General features: G+C 45.4%; 1 protein-coding gene across 1 annotated transcript in view; it reads right to left on the bottom strand.

The window, feature by feature from the left end:
- COL27A1 (collagen type XXVII alpha 1 chain) overlaps positions 1–26,741 on the bottom strand; it is a 282,597-nt gene that overhangs the window by 238,002 nt on the left and 17,854 nt on the right. The window contains exons 2-3 of the mRNA XM_040404975.1: positions 6,043–6,113; positions 2,053–3,386 (exon numbers count right to left, since the gene is read on the bottom strand). Coding sequence (XP_040260909.1) covers positions 2,053–3,386; positions 6,043–6,113 — 1,405 coding nt within the window. The remainder of the gene's footprint in view (positions 1–2,052; positions 3,387–6,042; positions 6,114–26,741) is intronic.

Here is a 26,741-nt window from a genome sequence, read left to right as displayed (position 1 = left end):
AACATCAAAAGTTTTGAAAAAGTTGCTGACGACTGTTCTCCCTGTAGGAAATTGTTGACTTTATATCTATTTTCGCATGCGGGGGATTAGCGGTGGATTTTCTGATGTTGATTTTTTTTTTGCCAGATTCGACGCAGATTTCATTCAAGAAATCCACATCAAAGTCCTCGGCAAGTCCTCGGATTTGATGTCAGCAGTGCATGTGAACATAGGGGCACATTTATTCAGACCGGCGTTTTAGACACTGGTCTTAATAAAGCCCCATAGCTGGCGGAGGATCCGTCAAAGTTATGAAGAGGCGCCGGTGTTCTAAATTTAAGGCAGCTGCTTCTGAGCTAATTTAGGTGTATTTCAGCTTAGTAAATGACCCCCATAGCCTTGACCACTGTGTAGCCTCAGCCTTCAATATGAAAGTGCATCTGAGGAGATCAGTAAGACCATTACTGGCTGTAAGATTTAACACCCCAGTATAGATGGTAACTGGCTTCTGGAGGAACGACACGTCTATCCTACTGAAAGCTTGCAATCTCAACCAGTGCATCAGTTCTCCAGTCCCAAATTTACAAGACGTGGGGTGACACAGAAAGCATTGTTATGTCCACATGGGACAGAACCCCCCTTAAATCTGCCATAGAAGATTTAGTAGCAGCAAATCCACGTTTTACAGCAGCAGCAAAGTGGATGAGAATTAAACATACAGCATCTATAAAAAAAATCAGGAGCATACATTGACCTGTGGTGTGGACTTTAAAGAACTTGTCCGGGTGTTTAATACTGGTGGCCTATCCCCAGGATAGGTCATCAATATCTGATCAATGGAGGTGCTGAAATCCGCAACAAACCCGCATGTAACACATGTGGAAATTCAGCGCTGTGTGGCCATAACCTTAAAGAAAGCTTCATAAATCAGCCATTTCACACAAATGTAATTAAAGGGGTATTCCCATCTTATCAAGTTATATTTCGCCAGGATATGCGATCACTTTATGATCAATGGGGTTCTGACCTCTGAGACCCCCAACGATCCTGAGAATGCAGACCCCCAAACTCTAGTTTAGTGAACGCAGACCGCAACCTTTAGTTTTCTCTCCATTGCTTCTGGGGAGCCGCTCGTCAAGTAAAATGTAGCATGGCCCCCACATATCCTAGCCATATACCATCACTTTATAAGATGGATATTTCCCTTTAAATACTAAATAGCTGCAAATGTACGAAGTATTAAAAAGGTTTTTCCAGGAATTTATATTGACGACCTATACCTCATCAATACCGGATTGGTTGGGGTCCTGCTGAACAGGTGACCTATCCTAAGGATAGATCATCAATATCAAATTCCCAGATTACCACTTAAAGGGGTATTCCAATCTCAGACAATGGGGCATGTCCCCATTGTCTAATAGGTGCGGGTCCCACCAGAGGTGGGACCCGCACCTACGTCGAGAACAGAGCAGGGAAGGCGGTGGCCGCCAAGCGTTCTCCCCATAAAAGTGAATGGGAGGGAAACGCGCTTGTGCAGCCACCGCTCCCATTCATTTCTATGGAGCCAACAGCTATTTTCGGTAACCCCATAGATATGAATGGAGGGTGGCTGCACATGCGCAGTGAGCTCTCCACAACTTTCAGGGAACCATTCTCGATGTAGGCTGCGGGTCCCGAGAGGTGGGAACCGCACCTATCAGATAATGGAGGCATATTCTAGTGATATGCCCCCATTGTCTCAGATGGGAATACCCCTTTAAAGATCAGGACCTGACATGGAAACCATGATGTGAATGTGAAGAAGCACCAAAGGGCATCAAATGACTCCCAATCTAGGGCCGTTTTCTAGTGTTACAGGGCAAAATGAAGCCTAAAGCCATTATACCTTCTTTGTAGGCCACAAACGTTCACCTTGCATGGTCTGCACTAACTCATACTAAAGATCATGCAGAGGGCAGAACCTCTGCGTCTACTACAACAGAAGTGCACGAAGAAACACCTGCAATATATAATCAATTCAGAAATATCCAATACAACATGTATCATATATAAGAAAACAGTGCATCCACTTACTGGGGCACCGTGATCCCCTTTGGGCCCAGGAGGTCCCATCAAGTAAGGAAATGCAGTTGGGTCAAGCCACAGGTAATCATGAGTAACAAGCAGGCTAGTAAAGGTGGATGCAGAGGGGTGATGAAACCCAGATCCTGGTTTTGTGTAGGGTGCTGAAGTGGCTGTTGAGTAGACCTTGGGGCTCACAGTGAGATGCTTTGGAGTCGGAGTACTAGTTCTTTTCTCCAACGCTTGCTTCGAGGTGGTGGTATTTGTACTCCTGGGATTGCCGATACTTTTTTTGGCCTGCTTAGATGAGGCAGTAGTTGCTGGAGGCCTAGTCGTTGATTTTTGGTAGGTGGTCTGCTTGGTTGTTTTTTCTGACAGCCCCTTCTTGATCTTTGTAGTGTTCTGGCCAAGTGACGTGCCGGGTTTCGATACCGAGAGTGGAGGCTGTTCTGGCGAAGACGTACCAGAGGCGGCTATCCTGAGGGCCACGGTGGCAGTCCTGGTTAAGAAGCTTGAAGAAAGCTGAGTGTCAGCTTTAGGAAGGTGTGGAGACGTGGAGGGTTGTAAGGCCGGAGTGCTTGTGGTGAACTTCACAGAAGGAATCTTAACCTTGGGTGTCCAGTGCGAGGTGTTCAACTCTGTCGGAGGAGCAATGGCGGAAAGATTACCTGAAGATCTCAATAACTCTTCGATTGGAGGCAACTTGACTTCCTGGGGTAACAGTGGAATCACAGGCAGCAGGTTCGGCCGGAAGGTGTCCGCTTGCCTACACTGCTTCTTGAGATATCTACAGTAATTATGAGCTGCCTTGGCGGAAGGATAAATATCAAACTGGCATAGAGCACCTTCAAATTGTATAGTCTGCTGCTTCAGCTTGCCCAGCATAAATACCCCGTCAGAATCCAAAGTGTCATCTTTCTTTACATGCAGACTGGCGTCAACTCTTTGCTTCCCACAAGAAGTATATAGAGTCACCTTTTGGCCTTGAATATCAATGGCCATATTGTGCCACTGGCCATCATGGACATTGTAATCAAAATATACAGATTGCTTGTGACCCACGTACACTATAGTTTTACCCGGGATGAACTGCAACCCGAGCTCAAGTTTTTTCTTTTTGCTTCGGACAGCGAATAAAAAGGCATCGTTAATGCGGTAGGAGCAGACGCTCAGCACCAGGGTGAGATTGGTTCCTAAGCTGGGCGGTATGACGGCGTAGATCGGAGCTTCGATACGCGCTCGCTGTGTCAGAATGACTCCCGACTTGAATGGTATGACCCCTTTGGGAACCGGGCGGCTGGATGGCTTGCTTCCCGTGAGGCCCAACTTCTGAAGAACGTCCACATCTGAAACCCAAGAACATCAACAGGTTACAATCTTGTGACCACATCCAGAGAGAGCGCAATAAATAAGGACTGTAAAGAGGATACGCGCAGCCGTCAGGCAGGCACACGCGCGCCTGTGGTGCAGCCTCGTGAAGGGCTTACAAGCAGCTGCTGTTTCTGTTTTTTAACAAGAACCAGTTAAAGGGTATGGGGCGCCCCAGGCAAACCCTCAGACTTCCGATATCCTCTGCATTGTGGTCAGGATGCCAATCACGTATCAGGATGTAAGAGGCAAAGGAAGGAGTACAAGATGGAAAATGGACATGAAAGGTTTACTGAATTTTCTGCAATCCCATACGGCTCTGTTCACACTTAGGGATCGTTCACACAAACTTTTTTTGCGTTCCGTATACGGAACCATTCATTTCAATTGTTCCGCCAAAAAAATTGAATGTACTCCGTATGCATTCCGTTTCCGTATTTCCGTTTTTCTGTTCCGTTGAAAGGTAGAACATGTCCTATTATTGCCCGCAAATCACGTTCCGTGGCTCCATTCAAGTCAATGGGTCCGCAAAAAAAAAAAGGAACACATACGGAATGTACTCCGTATGTCTTCCGTATCCGTTCCGTTTTTGCGGAACCATCTATTGAAAATATTATGCCCAGCCCAATTTTTTCGATGTAATTACTGTGAACTGTATATGCCATACGGAAAAAACGGAACGGAAAAACGGAACAGAAACGAAAACACAACGGAAACAAAAAACGGAACGTGAAACTCCTTTTTGTTATTTTTGATGCCAGGAATGATTTCAATCTGCGGTGTCAAAAACACCAGAACCTCGAATCATCCTCTTCTTGTCAATGGGCTCTGTCGATGACCATTTGGATCTGTCCAACCTCTGGGGCCCCACCTATCCTAAGAGCAAGGTGGAGCACGTACTCACTCTATGGGCCTGCCAGAGAGTACAGCGCTGGGCAATCTCCAACAGTCCCATTCAGAAAGCAGCGGATCCGGAAAGACGCGGGTGCCGGGGAGCAGGTAAGTATAATGTATACGAGGGGCCCAGGCATTAAGGGGGGGGGGGGGGGTCATTATAGGGGTTGGATAACCCTTTAACCTAAGGGCCCAGTCAATAGGACTTATTATTGAGCCATGTCCTAAGGATGCATAATTACAGCACCCATTAATTGCCCATAATATACCTCCAATTGTATAAAGGGGCGAACAGGGGCATGCTCAATAGTATTCTCCCCTGGAAACGATTCATCTAGAGGAGACTATACAGGTGACGGTACAAAGAACAGCTATGGTCAGTAATACAGTAGTACCATTAAGACTCATGCAGATGGCAGTATCAGTATGCGGCCCGCAAACCGTAGATCCGCAAATTACAGATACCTTTCGCGTGCAAGCCGCATTTTCCTCAGGACCCATTAGGCCTCATGCACACAACCGTATCCGTTTTGCATTCCACAAACCACGGATCCGCAAAATACGGATACTGGCTGTGTGCATGCCCCAATTTTGTGATTGAAATGTCCATTCTTGTCCGCAAAACGGACAGGAATAGGACATATTCTATAATCTGCGGTACAGCCACGTGGATGCCAACATCCGCGTACTGTCCACATTTTCTGCAGACCCATAGGAAGGAATGGGTCTGTGGATGATCCGCAAAAAATGGAGATCATATGCGGACCCAAAATACGGTCATGTCCATGAGGCCTTTTTTGCAGACGTATGCGGACCCCTTTGTTTCCATGGGGCCGCAAAATATGCAAACACCACACGGATGACATCTGTTTGCTGACCACATCTGTGCGGCCGCTCTGCAAATTTTTGAACACGTCCTATTCTTGTCCGTTTTTCAGTCAGGAATAAGCATTTCTACAAACGGGCTCCAACATGCACAAAACCCGTCTCCATACGTTGCAGATCTGCGGTTTGCAGACCGCAAAATACCTATGGTTGTGTGTGCATATAGACTTCTAGAAACCGACAAGAATAGGACGTGGTCTGTAATTTGCAGAACGGCCACACGGATGACATCTGAGTGCTGTCCGCATTTTCTGCGGACCCATAGAAACGAATGGGTCCGCGTGCAATCTGGTAAAAATGTGGATCGGACGCGGACAAAAAAAACGACAGTCGTGTGCATCAGGCCTTGGTTATAGAGGAGAGGTAATTGCTCATATTGAAGCTTCTTGACAGGACAGGTAACAGCGGGGTCCTATGGTTTTACATTTGTCATTAATATCAGATCTGTGGTGGTCCAATCCTGGCCCCCCGCCGTAGAAACAGTAACCGGAACTCCACAGCTCCATCCATTGTGTAGTGGTCGGAGCTGGTTACTGCAGCACTGATACCGTTCAATAGGCCATGGCGGCCCCAGTTTCCCACCTCTCCATTATATCCACCACCCCCTTTATCCGGTCTGCTTCCTTTGTTGCACTCACTCCCATCCGGCAGACCACCAAATGAGACTTTTTGTGATCACTAGCCAAGTGCATTGATGTGCCCCCTCTTTCAATTACTTTGATTTCTATGGCAATTATCAGCCCTTGAAATACAGTATTCAATATCCTGAGAATTACAACCCAGCCGATGCAGGAATAATAATACGGCCCAAGCCCCCAATGTACATTAATTAGTATGAAAACCAAAATCATTTACCTTCAGCTGCTCCCTGAGAAATATCCAGGCAACAGGAAACATATAAAAGAATCCAAAGAAAGAGCGATCTCCTGGAAGAGAAGAAAAGTGACATTAGTCTGATGAAAATGGAAAAAAATGCAAACGAGCGGCGCTTTCTCAACACACGGGTCTTTCCATATTACAACAGCGTCTGTCTAAACAGCAGTCTAAATTCTATACACTGTCTCATCATAAGCTCGGGCTCTGCCTCTGCTTTACACTGCAGCTCTGCTTATTCATACTGGCTCCAGTGTATAAGCACAAGCCCACCAAAACCTCACCAGGAAGCGGATTCTATTTCAGCAAGGTCTGAAAGATTATCGACTGAGGAAAGTTAAACCAACCAACTTGCTGCTGTGCATGAGCCCTGGCCTTCTGGAGTAGGGGTGAGTTTGAGAAGTTCTGGGCTTCTGGGGTAGTGGCGTGCTTGAGGACTCCTAGGCTCCTGGAGTAGGGGTGTGCTTGGGGAGTTCTGGGCTCCTGAAGAAAGGAGTGTTTGGAGAACACCCATGCCTTTGGAGTACAGGCATGTTTTAGGAGTCCTTGGTTCCTGGAAGAGGGGTGTGCTTAGGGAGTCCTGGACCTTCTGGAGTAAGGGCATGATTGATGACTCCTGGGCTTCTGGAATAGGGGCACACTTGGGGAATCCTGGGCTCCTGGAGAGGGGTGTGTTTGGGGAGTCTTGGGCTTATGGATCAGGGACATGCTTGGGGAAAACAGTGCTTTTGGAGTAGAGATATACTTAAGGAGTACGTGGTTTCTAGAGGGTAGTACTTAGGGAGTCCTAGGCTTCTGGAATATGGGTATACTTGAGGACTCCTGGGCTTCTGGACTAGGGGCATGCTTGGGGAGTTCTGGTCTCCTGAAGAATTGTGTGTTTGGGGAACCTTGGGCTCCTAGACTAGGGGAATGCTTGAGGAGACACAGGCTTCGGGAGTTGGGGCATGCTGGAGGAGTCATGGTCTCCTGGATTTAGGGTCATGCTTGGATCCTCCTGGATGGCATTTGCATTTTTGGCATTTGCAGGCAATCATCTAATGGAGATTGTAAGCAGTTCTGTGTTAGATCTGTAAGGGAAATAGCTTTGGAAATACATTGATTTTGCCATCCGTTGTATAGTAATGGTGAAGGTCATGATGAATCCCACCAGACCCACCAAGTTTGTAAGCGGTGACACTGAGTCACTGTCCCCAAAGATAAAGGTCAGAGAGACTGAGATGTCCATTCTACTAACGCAGCTGCTTACGCTACATCATCAGGAGCACAAAGGGCACCCTGGAAAATGATGACAATATACACCCACCCCGACCAGAGCACAAAGCATTGTTACACTGGCACAACTGGAGTTTGCCATTTCAACAGTTCAGTTCAGATGGGGGTTATACTAATTAGGAATAATTCCAGAAAGACTGCAGCCATCACCGATAATAACCCAGCACTTTTATTTATCTGCCGTGTAGCACTGCTCAACTTGGCCAATGAATAGAATGCGAAAACATCAGTATAGACTGACACTGGCGCAAGCAGAGCAGCAAGAAAGGGCACTGTACGCATCCCTATGTCAAAAAACAAGAACATCTGCAAAACGGACAAGAATAGGTCATTTCTACAGAAATTAGAAAAAAATGGGGGCATGCAGAGAGCGTATCGCAAAACACATACGATCGTGGGCATGAGGCCTGAAAACAGCAATGTGAGGGGGGCCGGTATTTTTGCGTTGATTGTTAAATGGCCAAATAATTTTGCCAGAAAACAGAGATTTCATCAACAAGACCACGTAGCATTTCTATGCACAGATTTCAAGGTAAAAGAGCAGTTTTTTTGGCAAAATCACGTGGCCATTTGCCAATTGATGGTAAAACTGCAGCCACGGTTCTCGGGCGAATTGCAGCCATATTAGTCCCGCCCGATTTGGCCCCTAATACATGAGGCTCCTGGAAGACGGGGTCCAACTTTATTAACATAAAATAGGGTATTTCAGTATTTTACTTATTTACAAACATTGTAGTTTTTAAATTTGGGGCATGCAAGCACTGCCTCTAGGAACGCCCCCAAACCCATCTAGGAATGACCACTAAGCCCATTTTCAGCCCAGATTTGTTGGGATTGTCTCCGAAAATCAAGGACAGTCCTTGCGAATTTGGGACTATGGTATATGAAAATGGATTTTCTTTTAAAGGTAATCCAATATGCCCCATTACTTGAAAGGGTTTTTTTAAAGATTTTTTATGCTATGACCAATCCTCTAGATAGGTCATCAGTATCTGATCAGTGGGGGTCCAACACCCGGGACCCCCGCCGATCAGCTGTATGAGAAGATACCGACGCTCACAGCAGTGCTACAGCCTTCTCAGCTCCCCAAGCACAGCGCCGTACATTGTATAGTGGTTGTGCTTGGTATTGCAGCTCAGCCCCATTCACTTCAATGGGGATGAGCTGCGCCTAGGCCACGTCACCGATGAACATGACGTCACATGGCCTACGCAAAGCTGTGAGAAAGCCGCAGCACTACTGTGATCGCCGATGGCTTCTCAAACAGCTGATCGGCGGGGGTCCCAGGTAGGGTTGCCACCTCTCCCAACAAAATATACCGGCCAAGTTAAGCCACACCCCAAAGGGGGTGTGGTTGTGGGGCATGGCTATCATACTCTGGCTCCCAATAATATTAATGCACCCATAAGTGTCGCCCAGAATTAATGCCCCCATCAGTGCCCCCAGTAGTAGTAATGCCCCCATCAGTGCCCCCCGGTGATAGTAATGGGTCCATTAGTGCACCTAAGAATTAATGCCCCCCCTTTTAGTGCCCCCCAGGAAGAATAATGCCCCCTATTTGTTCCCCCAGGAAGAATAATGCCCCCTATTTGTGCCCCCAGGAAGAATAATGCCCTTATTTGTGCCCCCAGGAAGAATAATGCCCTTATTTGTGCCCCCAGGAAGAATAATGCCCTTATTTGTGCCCCTAGGAAGAATAAAACCCCTATTAGTGCCCCCCGGGAAGACCAATGCCCCCCATTAGTGCCCCCAGTTAGAATAATGCCCCCATTAGTGCCCCAAGTTAGAATAACGCCCTCATTAGTATAACACCCCCATTAGTATAATGCCCCCAGTTGGAATAATGCCCCCAGTTGGAATAATGCCCCATTAGTATAATGCCTCCATTAGTAAAATGCCCCCAGTTGGAATAATGCCCCCAGTTGGAATAATGCCTCCATTAGTATAATGCCTCCATTAGTAAAATGCCCCCAGTTGGAGTAATGCCCCCCTTCTCTGTTTCTGCAAAAAAATAAAAAATAATTACCGGCACTGGAAGGCGATTAAAATACTGGCCTTGCCGGTGAGATACCGACCGGGTGGCAACCCTGGTCCCGGGTGTTGGACCCCCACCGATCAGATACTAAACAGTTAAAAATTTAGGAAAACTCTTCTAAGGCCTCTTGCACACGACCGTATGTATTTTGCAGGCCGCAAAAAAACGGATCCACAAAAAATACGGATCACATCTGTGTGCATTCTGTATTTTGCGGAACAGAACAGCCGGCCCCTAATAGAACAGTCCTATCCTTGTCCGTAATGCGGACAATAATAGAAACGGAATGCACGCGGAGTACCTTCCGTTTTTTTTTTTGCTGACCCATTGAAATGAACTGAAAATGAATGAAAATAGGTTTGTGTGCAAGAGGCCTAAGTAAGTGACAGGGCACAGAGTCCTGTAGGCCGCCTGCCCCCGAGTGTTTCGGAGCCAGTTCATAATGACTTGGAACTTCGAGCCGAACTCCGTCAACTTCACAATCTCTAGGGTGGAAAAACTTTTACTCCAACAAAAGAAAAAAAATATTCCCACAAACCACAAGAGTGGCTCGTGTAATGTCCTGTGTTCATTCATGGAACATCAGCAGCGGTCCTGCCAAAAACGCGAAGACTAACAAACGGCGAGGACCCTATACGAGGTCTACAATACCATTACCGTTGAACATATTGTCACATCGATTTAGCAGGAGCAGAGGAGAACTTTCCCAGAAGTGAGAGCAGGCCAGAGGATCGCAACACGGAGCATGCTCCGCACGTTCTTGGCCGCGTTCCAAGCGCCAAAACATTGAAACACACACTTCGGCAGGGAATAACAAAAGAGTGGAAAAACTGAATCCAGCTCGGAGATGCCCGCTCAGTGAGTAATGAAGGGTATTAATTGTCTGATACTAATGGATGGCTTTTTCCAACTGGCTGAGAACATGCAGAGAATTCTGTCCTTGGATATAATTGTACGGTACCATTATAATGTGTATATATACTGGATAGATGATGCCGCGTCATAACTACAGGGGCGGATATATCAGGCTGCTTTCACACTTGTGTTGTTAATTCCGGTATTGAGATCCGACCTCATTACCGTAATTAAACGGATCCGTTTTGATTTTGCACGTCAGGATGCATCCGTTCCGTTAGGATGCGGTTGTGTGAAGTCAAAACGGATCCGTCACTAAATACATTGAAAGTCAAATAGGTGACGGATCTGTTTTTTTAAGCTCCTATAAAAAAAATTAAAAAACGGATCCGTCGCCATTGACTTACATTGTTTTCATTGCCGGATTCGTTTTTATGACCGGACAGAAAAACGCAGCTTGCTTGCCGAATGCTGCCGGAACGGAAAACATCCTGAACGCATCTCTTTCCATTCAGGATGCATAATGACTAAATAGAAAAGTTTTTTTTGCCCGGTAATGAGATCCTTTGCCGGATCTAAATACCGGAAAAACAACAACGCAAGTGTCAAAGTAGCCTTAGGCAGTAAGACAACGAGAAAAATAGGCAAGCGTAAGGATCTGAATGAGGCCAAATGCACAGGAATGTATCCGTTTTGCGGTCCGCAAAACACAGATTTTGGCATGTGCATGCAGCCGATTTTTTTTTAAACCCCTGTCCGCAAAGTGGACAAGAATAGGACCTGTTCCATCTTTTTCGCGGGGCCGATATACGGATGCAGGCAACATAGGGTGTGCTGTCCATATCATTTGCGGCCCCACTGAAATGAATGGGTCTGCATCAGATCCCAAAAAATGCGAACAAAAAACAAGGTCGTGTGAATGAGGCCTGACAGATTGTGATGGTTAGACAACTGGGTCAGATCATGTCCAATATGGCAGGCCTAGTGGGGCATTCCTGGTCGGCAGAGGTTAGTACCTACTAAGGCCTCATGCAGACGTCCGTGGGAAACGGTCCGTGAGATACCGGACTGGCATTGCAGAAGCGCACGGCGTCATAGCAACCAATGACGTCGTGCACTCCTGCAATGCCCAGAAGTTCCGTGTTCCACGGACGTCTGCATGAGGCTTAAAAGTGGTCCAACGAAGGAGAACTGGAGAACATGATGCAGCCCTTGTTATTTGTGCCTACAGGTCAAAATCTAAACCTGGTACGGAATCCCGCCCACATACAGTGATTGACAGCCTTCTGTATTCACACACTGATATAATGACAGCTGTCAATCACTGTGTGTGTGGGGGGGGGGGTAATTAGGACTCTCACTGTCTCTCCGAGGAGTCCTTTGCTTCTCACTCTGAAATCCTTCTTCAGGTCACACCACAGAGTTAAACTTCTCTCCCTCCATCATATCCTGCTCTCGGAAAAGGGCAGAAAACAGGTTCTCTAAGAAATTCCTTAGCACCTGAAATCATAACGCGGTCACACAATAACTGGAAAAGAGACAGTCAAGCGAGTGGGAAGGAAGTCGCGCTCATTTGGAGCATGAGAGGTCATGGGAGATCAGCTTTATTAGACAGGTTTATGAAGAAGCTCTCGGGCCAGATGCTCATCCGGTCACACGAATGACAGGAAAACCAGGAGGACCCATCCTGCTCTCCGAAATCTCCAGTCCCTGCAACAGTAGTGCCTCCATTATAAACAGCCAAGAGGCTCTCCAGATCTCCAGCTCGGCCTCCATTTGCTAATTCTCCTCAAGTGCCGGCTGCCAAGAAACCGCGCAAAGTGCTCTGTGATTTACATTTTCTCTGAGTGTTGCTTTCACATTACGGTTAGACATAAACAGTTCCTTTTTAGTCCTTTTCATCTTAGGACTCCTCCACGTGGACGTTCAGTGAAGCAGGACAGCCCCGAGGTCTTCATTATAAAACTAGATACAGTACCGTGCAGGAGGCACCAGGGGCAAAGGAGGCCAACACTACCGATGGGGCACACTCAGTGCAGGAGGCACCAGGCCCCAGACACCAGGGGCAAAGGAGGCCAACACTACCGATGGGGCACACATAGTGCAGGAGGCACCAGGCCCCAGACACCAGGGGCAAAGAAGGACAACACTACCGATGGGGCACACATAGTGCAGGAGGCACCAGGCCCCAGACACCAGGGGCAAAGGAGACCAACACTACCGATGGGGCACACTTAGTGCAGGAGGCACCAGGCCCCAGACACCAGGGGCAAAGGAGGCCAACACTACCGATGGGGCACACATAGTGCAGGAGGCACCAGGCCCCAGGGGCAAAGGAGGACAACACTACCGATGGGGCACACATAGTGCAGGAGGCACCAGGCCCCAGACACCAAGGGCAAAGGAGGCCAACCCTACCGATGGGGCACACTTAGTGCAGGAGGCACCAGGCACCAGACACCAGGAGCAAAGGAGGCCAACACTACCGATGGGGCACACATAGTGCAGGAGGCACCAGGCCCCAGACACCAGGGGCAAAGGAGGACAACACTACCGATGGGGCACACATAGTGCAGGAGGCACCAGGCCCCCGACACCAGGGGCAAAGGAGGACAACACTACCGATAGGGGACACATAGTGCAGGAGGCACCAGGCCCCAGACACCAGGGGCAAAGGAGACCAACACTACCGATGGGGCACACATAGTGCAGGAGGCACCAGGCCCCAGGGGCAAAGGAGGACAACACTACCGATGGGGCACACATAGTGTGCATGGGATTTTCTAATAGTGAAGAACATGGAAAATACACATCAAGTTGAGTCAGTGGAAACCAAACAAGACATTGGCCACCTCCATACAATATAATTCTTCCATGTTTCAAATGAAAACACGGGAGCACGGAAATAGCTGGTGATGTAATGGTCTCTGAACACAAATATATTCGGCCCTCAGTAACCCCTAGAGTATTACAGGTACCACAACAATGAGGCCTGATGACAGCATGCTAATGTAGGCCAACAAAAATAGGGCCTACTAAGCAAGGTCTCCAACTTCTGAAATGAACTTTCCTCTAAAAAAAAGACCTGTCAAATAGTAGCCTTTCATCTGCCCTCTATCCTGCAATACATTTTTTGGAAGGTTGAACACAACCAATATGGTGTCCATTCCAGTAGTGATACAGAAGCAGGAGTGTATCACTGACTAAGAAGCCAGAAGATGAAGAAAGTGGGTGACACCCCTCGTAGAGCTGCCGCCTTTTTTGGTCCTCCTTGCAAAATTAAAGCTGCCCAAGAGAGGGTCTCCACGTGGCTTGGGCATCAAGTCTTCTAGGCACGAGTGGTCTACAAAGGCAGGAACCACAATAGTTCCTAATGGTGACATAACCAAAGCTGACTGATAGCAAAGGCAGGGGTGTAGCGAGGTAAGCATGTTATGGATGCACCTCAGCCCTGAAGCCTGAATGTGCCCAAAAGGTCCTTCTGCCCATATAAAGAGACCAGGAGGATATGTTCTCGAAATAGACACTCAAGGATGACCCTAGGATTTCTGACCCTCGTCCTCATCCATCCTTAGTTTTTCATTGCAGACAGAGAATTTTGGATGCACATGAACAGGGTTGTGGACACCGCATTCACTTGAACTGGAGGCAAATTCTAATTGGACCTAATCAGCCGCACTGACATACTACAGCTCACAGTCTCATATTTTTGACATAACCTGCGGATCGGCAAATTAAGAACGACGGCCATGTTGCATCCGTTTTTTTGCAGATCCATTGACTTTAATGGGTCTATGAACCGCATTTTGCCGCAAAGTATAGGACATATTATGTGGAACGGACGTGTGCTTTCTGCATCCATATAACCGCTCTGCAAAAAGACAGAACACGTCCTATAATAGGCTGCAAAATGGGTCTGCAAAAAACAAACAAAAAAAATGGATACAACAAGGGCGTCAGACGTATTCTGCGGACCAGATATTACATAGTCGTGTGAGTGTACCTTAGATTTTGCACTAGGGCTCAGGAGCTTCACATTACCCCCCTGAGTAAAGTTGGGAAGCTATAGGGTACAATGCCTAGAAGTCTGAAAAGCAATTACTAACATAGTAACATAGTACATAAGGCCGAAAAAAGACATCTGTCCATCCAGTTCGGCCTGTTATCCTGCAAGTTGATCCAGAGGAAGGGGGGGAAAAAAAACTGAGGTAGAAGCCAATTTTCCTCACTTAAGGGGAAAAAAGGGGAATTAAGTAATAAAGAAGGATAAAAAGGTAAATGTGAGGAGGTAATGCAGCAAAAATATGTCAACCGTGGCTTTAGGGCACATTAAAAATGAAAAAATATATGAAGATAATTACCAGGCTGCTGATAGACCTAGAGTGGAGCTTATGTGCATTTTGGCCAAAAAATAAATAAAAAAATCTAATATTAGGAAAAAAACATAAATGGCGGTACGGTTATGAAGAACTCCTCCTCCCTGTGCTCCTTCTATGGGTTGGCAGACAAATAATGTGGTGGGCAATGGCCGTAACCATATTAAATAATACTGTAACCAGTGCTTATATGAATCTGAACTTCCTGCTCCCACCACTAGGGGGCTGAATACAGCTATATGCAACTCTGACTGACCTGAATTTAATCCGCATACAGATCGGCCCCCTCTAGTGGTGGCAATCCGTTAACATGTTTACAAGTAGCTGTGAAGGAAGTACAGCACCAGTTATATTAGGAAACACTCTTTATGGTCAGAAACTCATGACATTCTACAACTGTAAGGGAATAGCAAGTTAAAGAGAACATGTCAGCAGGATCAACCTTATTAAAGCAGGCACACACCTGGCAGGGTTGATCCTGCTGCTTGTGAAATTCCCCAGAGGAAAACAAATTATTTCAATTTTAATTTACTGTATTTATTAAAATTTAATTAAAAAACTTACTCTTTATGGCTTAGATGGACAGGGGGTCGTGACCAGCACTAGAAAGCTGAGGCGCTATGTGCGCCATCGACTTCATTTGCATAAATAATAATAAAAGTATTTTTACTTGGGAACGCCATAACCGATTTTCGCAAGACTGGTACCATTTTAACCAGCGAGGTCAACCCCATCGGACAGCAGGATTTTCTAGATCCTACAGATTTTTCTTGATTTTCCTGAGGGTTGATCCTGCTGGCAGGTGCTCTTTAAAGCTTTTGAATAAAAAAAAAAATCCAAGAGTGACCTACATCTCTTTAGTGGATCTTTCTATACATTTCTGTGATTCAGACTGACATTTTGGCAGGTCCACGGTAGGAGCTGAATAGGGCGTCTATTTGGGGGCTCCAAAAAACGGTCCCGCGCCTTTAAAAGGCAGCCGTTTCCCAGTCACCGCGTGCACCAGAAAATCTGCTAGAGCAGGAGAAACAAAAGCCTATTTCACTCAACCTTTTCAGGATTTCCGTGACCTAAAAGTGAGGAGGGAAAGGGGCAACATGGATGAGGGGCCAAAAATAGGATTTACAACCGAGGGAGCGGGTGATGACAGCTGGCACCGAAATCTGGTAGTCAGACGAGAGAATTTTATCCAAAAGCTGCGTTAACCACTCAGATCCCATAGCAGCATTCATCGGGTAGCACGCATCTAACTACATATACTGTACATGAGGGAGAACCGTCAAAGGCTCCTAAAAGAATACCTGAGGCCCACATGCAATCCACAAGGGGGGAAAAAAGGCGCAAAAAAATAAATAAAAAAAAGGACAAAAAAAAAGAAGCTACATTTAAATTCTGAAATTTAGTACATTCTGGGAATTAAGGTGTCAGGCCATAATAAAAAAATAAAATAAAAAAAACCCATCAGAATGCAGTAAATAAAAAATAAATAAAAAAAATTACACTTAAAGGGGTTGTCTCACTTCAGCAAATAGCATTTATTATGTAGAAGAGCTTAAAGGGGTTTTGCCATCACAGACAATGGGGGCAAATCGCTTTTTCCTATAGTGTGAAAGCTCGACCACCACCGATGGATTGCAGGGTGGTCGTAACCATGGAAACGAGACGTGTGCAATGTGATGAAAAAATGAATCGAGCCAGCGAAGGAGGCAATATGGACAATCACAATACATTAGTAAGTGCCTTGTATTCACTTCCTCTACATGATAAATGTAACTTACTGAAATGAGACGACCCCTTTAACTCACTGATCCCCCGCCGTGCATGTACTGACACTTCCTAGTCCCTCATCCAATCACCTGCTGCAGTGGTCACTGCTATGGCCAGCGATTAGCTGAGTAGTCACATTTCCTATGTCAAGACCAGGAATTACGGACCGGCAGGGGACCCAGGAAGCATCAATATGGAAGCAGCAAGGGATCGGTGAGATCTGACATTTTTCAAACTTTTTACAGCATTCTGATCCTTTAAAAAAAAAATATTAGTGGGACAACCCCTTAAAGGGGTACTCTCATCTGGGACATTGATGGCGTATAGTTAGGATATGCCATCAGTGTTCGATAGGTGCAGGTTCCAGGTCTGAACCCTGCTCCTATCTCCAGAACAAGACCCTCAAAGTGAAGGAGAGCAGCCGCGCATGCGCAGACACCCTCCGTTCACTGCTATGGGAGCACCAAAAATAGCTGAATAACAGCTATTTCAAGCAGTCACATACAGTCAGGTCCAAAAATATTGGGACATCAACACAATTCTAACATTTTTGGCTCTATACACCACCACAATGGATTTGAAATGAAACAAACAAGATGCGCTTTACCTGCAGACTGTCAGCTTTAATGTGAGGTATTTACTTCCAAATCAGGTGAACGGTGCAGGAATTACAACAGTTTGCATATGTGCCTCCCACTTGTTAAGGGACCAAAAGTAATGGGACACAATAATAATCATAAATCAAACCTTCACTTTTTAATACTTGGTTGCAAATCCTTTGCCGTCAATTACAGCCTGAAGTCTGGAACGCATAGACATCACCAGACGCTGGGTCTCATCCCTGGTGATGCTCTGTCAGGCCTCTACTGCAACTGTCTTCAGTTCCTGCTTGTTCTTGGGGCATTTTCCCTTCAGTTTTGTCTTCAGCAAGTGAAATGCTCAATCGGATTCAGGTCCGGTGATTGACTTGGCCATTGCATAACATTCCACTTCTTTCCCATAAAAAACTCTTTGGTTGCTTTTGCAGTATGCTTTGGGTCATTGTCCATCTGCACTGTGAAGCGCCGTCCAATGAGTTCTGAAGCATTTGGCTGAATATGAGCAGATAATATTGCCCAAAACACTTCAGAATTCATCCTGCTGCTGTTGTCAGCAGTCACATCATCAATAAATACAAGAGAAGCAGTTCCATTGGCAGCCATACATGCCCACGCCATGACACTACCACCACCATGCTTCACTGATGAGGCGGTATGCTTAGGATCATGAGTAGTTCCTTTCCTTCTACATACTCTTCTCTTCCCATTACTCTGGTACAAGTTGATCTTGGTCTCATTTGTCCATAGGATGTTGTTCCAGAACTGTGAAGGCTTTTTTAGATGTCGTTTGGCAAACTCTAATCTGGCCTTCCTGTTTTTGAGGCTCACCAATGGTTTACATCTTGTGGTGAACCCTCTGTATTCACTCTGGTGAAGTCTTCTCCTGATTGTTGACTCTGACCCACATACACCTACCTCCTGGAGAGTGTTCTTGATCTGGCCAACTGTTGTGAAGGGCGTTTTCTTCACTAGGGAAACAATTCTTCGGTCATCCACCACAGCTGTTTTCCGTGGTCTTCCGGGTCTTTTGGTGTTGCTGAGCTCACCGATGCGTTCCTTCTTTTTAAGACTGTTCCAAACAGTTGTTTTGGCCAGGCCTAATGTTTTTGCTATCTCTCTGATGGGTTTGTTGTGTTTTTTCAGCCTAATGATGGCTTGCTTCACTGCTAGTGACAGCTCTTTGGATCTCATCTTGAGAGTTGACAGCAACAGATTCCAAATACAAATAGCAGACTGGAAATGACCTCTGGACCTTTTATCTGCTCATTGTAATTGGGATAATGAGGGGATAACACACACCTGGCCATGGAACAGCTGAGAAGCCAATTGTCCCATTACTTTTGGTCCCTTAACAAGTAGGAGGCACATATGCAAACTGTTGTAATTCCTGCACCGTTCACCTGATTTGGATGTAAATACCCTCAAATTAAAGCCGACAGTCTGCAGGTAAAGCACATCTTGTCCGTTTCATTTCAAATCCATTATGGTGGTGTATAGAGCCAAAAATGTTAGAATTGTGTCGATGTCCCAATATTTATGGACCTGACTATAGCAGTGAATGGAGAGGTTGCTATGCTTGTATGGTGCGTTCCGTGGGGTTTCATCCCGTACTTCCGTTCCGCAAAAAGATAGAACATGTCCTATCTTTTTGCGGAACGGACGGATCGTGGACCCATTAAAGTGAATGGGTCCGCGATCCGCTGCGGCTGCCCCACGGTGGGTGTTCGTGCATAAGAGGCCTTAGCGGGGAGAAGGCCGCAGAGCTACTGTGAGCGCCAGTGCCTTCTCAAACATCTGATCGGCGGGAGTACTCACCGATCAGATACTAATGACCTATCCGGAGTTAAAAAATCTTGGATAATCCCTTTAAAGTTCATGATAGGTCATCATTATCAGATCAGGTCTGGCACCCCGCACCCCCACTGATCACCAGCGTATGGGGAAACAATACAGTGAATGGAGCGCCATCCTCTGTGTAGTGGCCATGCTGGGTACTGCAGCTCGGCTCCCAGTACACCGCTGCAGGAAACTACACAGTGGTTCCCACCATAGTTTCTGGCAGCTGATCGGTGGGGGGGGGGGGGGGTACTCAAATAGCAAAATAAAATCTGTAGAAGCACTATAGCAAATCAACGGGTCACGCTGGATGCTAGAAAAATATTGTAGTGCCATATTCGCACGCCTACGCGCTCATTCATGAAAATATGCGGCGACAAGATCGTAACTGGGGAATGGTGTCAAATTTTACACTGTGATGGTGGAAGGGAGGGGATGACTACTGGCAAACACACCGCTCTTTGAAGTGGGAGGCTCGCAGTTTGAATCCTGGTGTCATCTCGGCCTCGCTCCATCTCCTTGTGTACCACTGACCACCAAACATTAAGTAGTAAGCGGAGACTTGTTGTGTCTGTCAATTCGGCCATTTACAGCGCGCGGCCGTGACGTGTGTGAGGACGCCGCTGGACGGGGTGAAAGGTAAATAGCCTGCTGCTATTCACACAAAGCTTTCTACACATAACTAAGGGGGATTTCATTTCTATGCAAACATGCAGCCCGGCAGATTGAGGAGAGCTATGTACTAACTTAAAAAGCTATCATGGCCATGGTGAAATAGACTTCCCGGGGCTTTTATGGACCTTTATTGAATGGATTATTTGATTTACATGCTTGTGCCCCACTTAGCACCATCTATTGGTGAACCGTCCTCAAAGCACATGTATGGTAATCCTAAAAGCTCAAGCTGGGAAAAGTTCAAGTCTAATTTAAAGTCTTGAATCACCTCCTCCAGGCCTCTAGGCCAGTGAAGCAATATATGCAGGGGCAGGGTATCATATGAGGCAGCATGGGGTATGGAGTGTCCTTCCAAGAGGGGCACCTGCAGGTTGGGACACTTTGGTGGTTCGCCGATTAGCAACATTATATTTCATGGAGGAGATGCGCGCATACATGGTGGAGGCAGCTTCCATCAGTACATGCTTGACTTGCCCATGGTCATCTTGAAATAGACTTCTCGGGGCATTTATGGACCTTTATTTAATGGATTACTTGATTTACACGCTTGTGCCCCACTTAGCTCCATCTATTGGTGAACCAACCTCAAAGCACATGTATGGTAGTCCTAAAAGCTCAAGCTGGGTATAGTTCAAGTCTAAATGAAATCTTGAACCACCTCCTCCAGGCCTCTAGTCCAGTGGAACAATATATGCTGGTGCAGGATATTATATGAGGCAGCATGGGGTATAGAGTGGCCCTCCAAGAGGGGCATCTGAAGGTTGGGACACTTTGGTAGTTCAGCGCTGAACAACGTTATATTTCATGGAGAAGCTGTGTGCATACATGGCGGAGGCAGCTTCCACAGGTGCATGCTTGCCCATGGTCTACAAGATTTGCAGGTTTGCCAAATGTAGCAGTGGCATACTACCAAGTTAAGTGGAGTAGATTCTGGTAGACTGAAATCCACATTTGAGGTTCAGGATGTGACAATATCCCTCTTGCTTTACACTTCTACTCTGCTTGTATAGAGTGGCTGATATGTATAAGTAGGAGCTTGGCACAAACCCACTAGGAACTTGGTAAATGGAGAGCTGGTTTCTATTCCAGCAAAAATAATCCTGAAAACCGTACATAGTAAAAGTATTATGCAATGATACAGAGTTCTAGCCTGGGTTATAATCCGGTGATGCATTCATAATCCTGCAAACTTTAGAGCTGAAATCTCCCAGTATTCCTTACTGGCTTGTCGATGGTTTCCAATGCTAACCAGAAGAATTGTGAGTGCAGCTCTGGAGTATAATACACGATCTAACTCAGGATCAGTACAGGATAAGTAATGCATGTACACAGTGACTCCACCAGCAGAATAGTGAGTGCAGCTCTTGAGTATAATAAAGGATGCAATTCAGGATCAGTACAGGATAAGTAATACAATGTAAGTACACAGTGACTCCACCAGCAGAATAGTGAGTGCAGCTCTGGAGTATAAGACAGGATGTAACTCAGGATCAGTACAGGATAAGTAATGTAATGTATGTACACATTGATTCTAGCAGCAGAATAGTGAGTGCAGCTCTGGAGTATAATACAGGATGTAACTCAGGATCAGTACAGGATAAGTAATGTATGTACACAGTGACTGCACCAGCAGAATAGTGAGTGCAGCTCTGGAATATAATACAGGCTGTAACTCAGGATCAGTACAGGATAAGTAATGTATGTACACATTGATTCTACCAGCAGAATAGTGGGTGCAGCTCTGAGTATAATACAGGATGTAACTCAGGATCAGTACACGATAAGTAATGTAAACATGACTGCACCAGCAGAATAGTGAATTCAGCTCTGGAGTATAATACAGGATGTAACTCAGATGAGTGGCCATGTAATACAGGGTTGTGCTGAGTCCTCTACAGCAGGAGTCGCTCTTTCATTTATTATTAGAGCTTTATAGGTGAAGTAGATTTACATGAAAGCAATGGTGTAAAACATCTGTTTATTATTTTATGGTTTCTCATTTTTTGGCTCCTTCAGCTAAACCGTAATGAATCAGCATTTACTGACTCCAAGGAAGTCACACATTACATCCATCTTTTGGAGGGGGACTTCAATAGAAGTATTAAATGAGAACTCTTCTATTAGCAAGATTTGGGATAAGCCATCAATGTGCGATTAGTTGGGGTCAAACTGCAGAACCCCTAACCGATCTGCTGGGGCTGAGCTGCAGTATACGGATCTGCAGGGGCCATGCTGCTCCAGTATATGTTGTGTCCCACTGTTCTGCTGATGAGTGGGACCACCATAGTCAAACATTGATGACCTACACTTGGTGCATGGGCACGGCTGTGGAGCCCATCTGTGTTGGTCCGATGTTCATATGTGCCCTCATTATATAATATATATATGCAAATGAGCCTCTAGGAGCAACGGGGGCGTTTCCGTTACACCTAGAGGATCTGCTCTCTCTGAAACTGCTGCCCCCTCTGCACTTCGACAGGACGAGGCAGTGTAAATGTCATCACGCCTGGTCCTGTCAATGAAAATGGAGAGGGCTCAGCAGTTGCAGAGAGAGCAGAGCCTCTAGGTGTAATGGCAACGCCCCCATTGCTCCTAGAGGCTCATTTGCATATATTAAAACATCATTTTTCTCAGCAATGCAGGCACAGATGAACATGGGACCAACACAGATGCCTTCAGCTGCCAAGCGTACATGTAACAGGTCAGCCAGTTTCATAGGTACAAAACTGCTGACAGATGCCCTTTAAGCTGCTGCAGGCAGCTTTATCACCTCTCCACCTTCAGAACACGTGCATGCTAAGCTGCATGTGCATAGTGGAGATCGCGGAGGATACCTGTCGACCGAATGAGTGTTATGAAATGTGCATGAAAAGGAAGAAGTAAGGCGCGTTATGTGGGCAGAGCAGCTCTTTATATATATGTTTGTAACAACCAGGGGCGCTCACCGCCATTAATAACGGGCAGGGGCTAATGTGGTGCAATTAGGAGGAATGCACAAAAAATATGCATACAATGCAAAAGAGGACGGTTTGGCAGCATGCCCGGCCTTCATCAACGACGTCCATTGTATCCTTTTCGGACGGTCAGTGAGATAATGTGGGAGCGGGGGATAGCCTACGAGAACGCACAGGCGGCTCTATAGGTTCACACAGCTATTCCGTATCACACTGAATGCGCCATACATCAACAAGTCACAGCCTGAGCCAGAAACACACATTCCACGGGTCCTCGGGACGGAAAAAAGGGACTAAATAACGTAGAATTAGATCCACGACAAAACAATGGAGCATAAAAGACCAATCGGTAAACGCGGGAGCAGGAGCTAGATTCATATCATCGAAAAGGAATCTATGCTGGTCATAGGGGTAAAGCATCCCTCGAAGGCACCGGCACATGCACGCTAAACGATACGTCCGCATTCACACACCATTCTAACTTTCCGGCACCGGCACACAGAAGCGTATCATTTAAAGGGGTTTTCCAGGAATTGATCACCCATATTGTACAGTGCTTGGTATTGGAGCTTACTCCCATTCACTTGAATGGAACTGAGCTGTACAAAGACCAATGGGGCCGTGGAAGAGGCTGCAGCGCACACCCAGTCACCGCAGCTGATCGGCGGGGGTGCGGGGTGTCGGACCCTCGCCGATCTGATATTGATGAGCTACCCTGAGGACAAGTCATCAATATTTAACTCCTGGAACTCTATGGCAGTATGAAAAGAAGTGGCAAATTGCAAGTTCTATGGCTGATAGACCTATTCAGCTCCATCCCAAAACAGATTCCGGAACGAGTCGTGGTGCGGTGTGGGTAACAGTCCGAGTTGTGCTGTGGAGCTCTACAATTTGTGTGCAAGCCTCTGAACTACAAAGCACATTGCATTATTCATTTTCTTCTGTCCCCAGTTTGCAACCTGCTTTATACCCCACAGCTGCATTCACAATTCAGCTAGTTGTCACTAAAAACAACAGAAGGGGCAGAACTGTGAATGCAGCTCTGGAGTAAAATACAGGCCGCAGCTTGTCATTAGGTATTCACCCCGTATGTCATTTTAATACAAGAGGGGAATAAGCAGCCACCAGATACATCTGATGCCACTTATCTCTAGGTAAATAAGGATCAGACAGGTTAAAGGTCACCAGCCAGGCCCCACAGACATTAGACTTCAAAAATTTCACTTGGCTGTCAGCACCGGCACCTTTACTACAGCGATGTCCACCCCGCCGTCACCAACTGATGCAAAACTAAAGGACTCATCATTACAGGCCACGCTTTGCCTGGGGTGATAATACTGAACTACAAGTCCCAGCATGCCACCAGGGACTGGGAGAACCTGCTGACACCGAGCTCTACACATGCCTAGACTGTTGGGGGGTAGCAGTACAAGACGATGCACTGTTTATACTACACCAAGAATGAATGACATGACCTGGACTGGCAACATACCACACTAAAGGGTTAATCCTCACCCTGTAGGTGCAAAAGGGGTTAGGGCAAGTAGGGGCAAGGGTGTACTGGCGCATTTCAGGATGTGAGATCCCCCCCCCCCCCAGTCCAGGTGTTCAATCTAGATCTGACTGCAGGGCATCTGCCAATTACCCGCCGCGCCATGTTTGTCAGCTGCCAGTTTCTATAGATTACCTGCCATGCAAGGTGGCGTTAAAGAGGCGCCAATATGGAGTAAGTTAAGGGTCTGAGCTCATATTCCTCCTATCTGACCTCTACCTAGATTCAGCAGAACTATAGAAATATCTTATATATACAGGACGGACTGATATAAAACTATATACACCATATATATACAGGACGGACTGATATAAAACTATATACACCATATATATACAGGACGGACTGATATACAACTATATACATACCCTATATATACAGGACGGACCGATATACAACTATATACATATCCTATATATACAGGACGGACCGATATACAACTATATACATATCCTATATATACAGGACGGACCGATATACAACTATATACATATCCTATATATACAGGACGGACCGATATACAACTATATACATATCCTATATATACAGGACGGACCGATATACAACTATATACATATCCTATATATACAGGACGGACCGATATACAACTATATACATATCCTATATATACAGGACGGACCGATATACAACTATATACATATCCTATATATACAGGACGGACTGATATACAACTATATACATATCCTATATATACACAGGACGGACTAATATACAACTATATACATATCCTATATGCACAGGACGGACTGATCTACAACTATATACATATCCTATATATACAGGACGGACTGATCTACAACCATATACATATCCTATATATACAGGACGGACCGATATACAACTATATACATATCCTATATATACAGGATGGACTGATCTACAACTATATACATATCCTATATATACAGGACGGACTGATCTACAACTATATACATATCCTATATATACAGGACGGACTGATATACAACTATATACATATCCTATATATACAGGACGGACCGATATACAACTATATACATATCCTATATATACAGGATGGACTGATCTACAACTATATACATATCCTATATATACAGGACGGACTGATCTACAACTATATACATATCCTATATATACAGGACGGACTGATATACAACTATATACATATCCTATATATACAGGACGGACCGATATACAACTATATACATATCCTATATATACAGGATGGACTGATATACAACTATATACATATCCTATATATACAGGATGGACTGATCTACAACTATATACATATCCTATATATACAGGACGGACTGATCTACAATCATATACATATCCTATATATACAGGACGGACTGATCTACAATTATATACATATCCTATATATACAGGATGGACTGATATACAACTATATACATATCCTATATATACAGGATGGACTGATCTACAACTATATACATATCCTATATATACAGGACGGACTGATCTACAATCATATACATATCCTATATATACAGGACGGACTGATCTACAATTATATACATATCCTATATATACAGGACGGACTGATCTACAATTATATACATATCCTATATATACAGGACGGACTGATATACAACTATATACATATCCTATATATACAGGACGGACTGATATACAACTATATACATATCCTATATATACAGGATGGACTGATATACAACTATATACATATCCTATATATACAGGACGGACTGATATACAACTATATACATATCCTATATATACAGGACGGACTGATATAAAAGCCAAAGAGTCAAATTACCAATGGAGCTCTGCTACATCTAACTTGTATTGTGGCGGTGGCCACATGCAACTGTAATTGTATTTAAGGGCTGAGGGACAGTGGATGAGCTTCAGAGCAGCGCTCTCTCTCAGACACTGCCCACCCCGCTCTGCTATTCCTTAGACCTCCTGTCACTTCCAGATCCTGCCATTGACATATATTGCAGGGATTAAGGCGTCATCCGGGGAAAGTGTTGAGTGACTGATCCTTTCTCGCTGCAGTCATGTCTGTTGGGCTAAGACGGGCCCCTGGAGCACGGCCTGGGGTGCAATTTAAGGTTTAACTGTTCTCCTTTAAGTCATACACATGTCATTTACCCTGGCTTCACCTCCGAATTGCATGAATTTATGGCTGAGCTCATCCCGTGCTGAAAGCTAATGCTTCTTCTCATACCCGACTGTGCAAAAATTCACCAAATATAGTGAATAAACCTCGCAGTGTCGGGCTCCGAAGGCGTGCGTGCTGCAAATATATACACATCCTATGGTATACAGTATGTTTAGCTATTATGTTTATATGGAGCATCGCTATACAATTATATACATATCCTATATATACAGGACGGACTGATATACAACTATATACACCCTATATATACAGGACGGACTGATATACAACTATATACATATCCTATATATACAGGACGGACTGATATACAATTATATACATATCCTATATATACAGGACGGACTGATATACAACTATATACATATCCTATATATACAGGATGGACTGATATACAATTATATACATATCCTATATATACAGGACGGACTGATATACAACTATATACACCATATATATACAGGACGGACCGATATACAACTATATACATATCCTATATATACAGGACGGACTGATATACAACTATATACATATCCTATATATACAGGACGGACTGATATACAACTATATACATATCCTATATATAC

The sequence above is a fragment of the Bufo bufo genome, chromosome 8, assembly GCF_905171765.1.
Source record: "Bufo bufo chromosome 8, aBufBuf1.1, whole genome shotgun sequence".
In the NCBI taxonomy this organism is placed as follows: Eukaryota; Metazoa; Chordata; class Amphibia; order Anura; family Bufonidae; genus Bufo; species Bufo bufo.
This window is presented reverse-complemented; position numbering and strand designations above follow the sequence as displayed.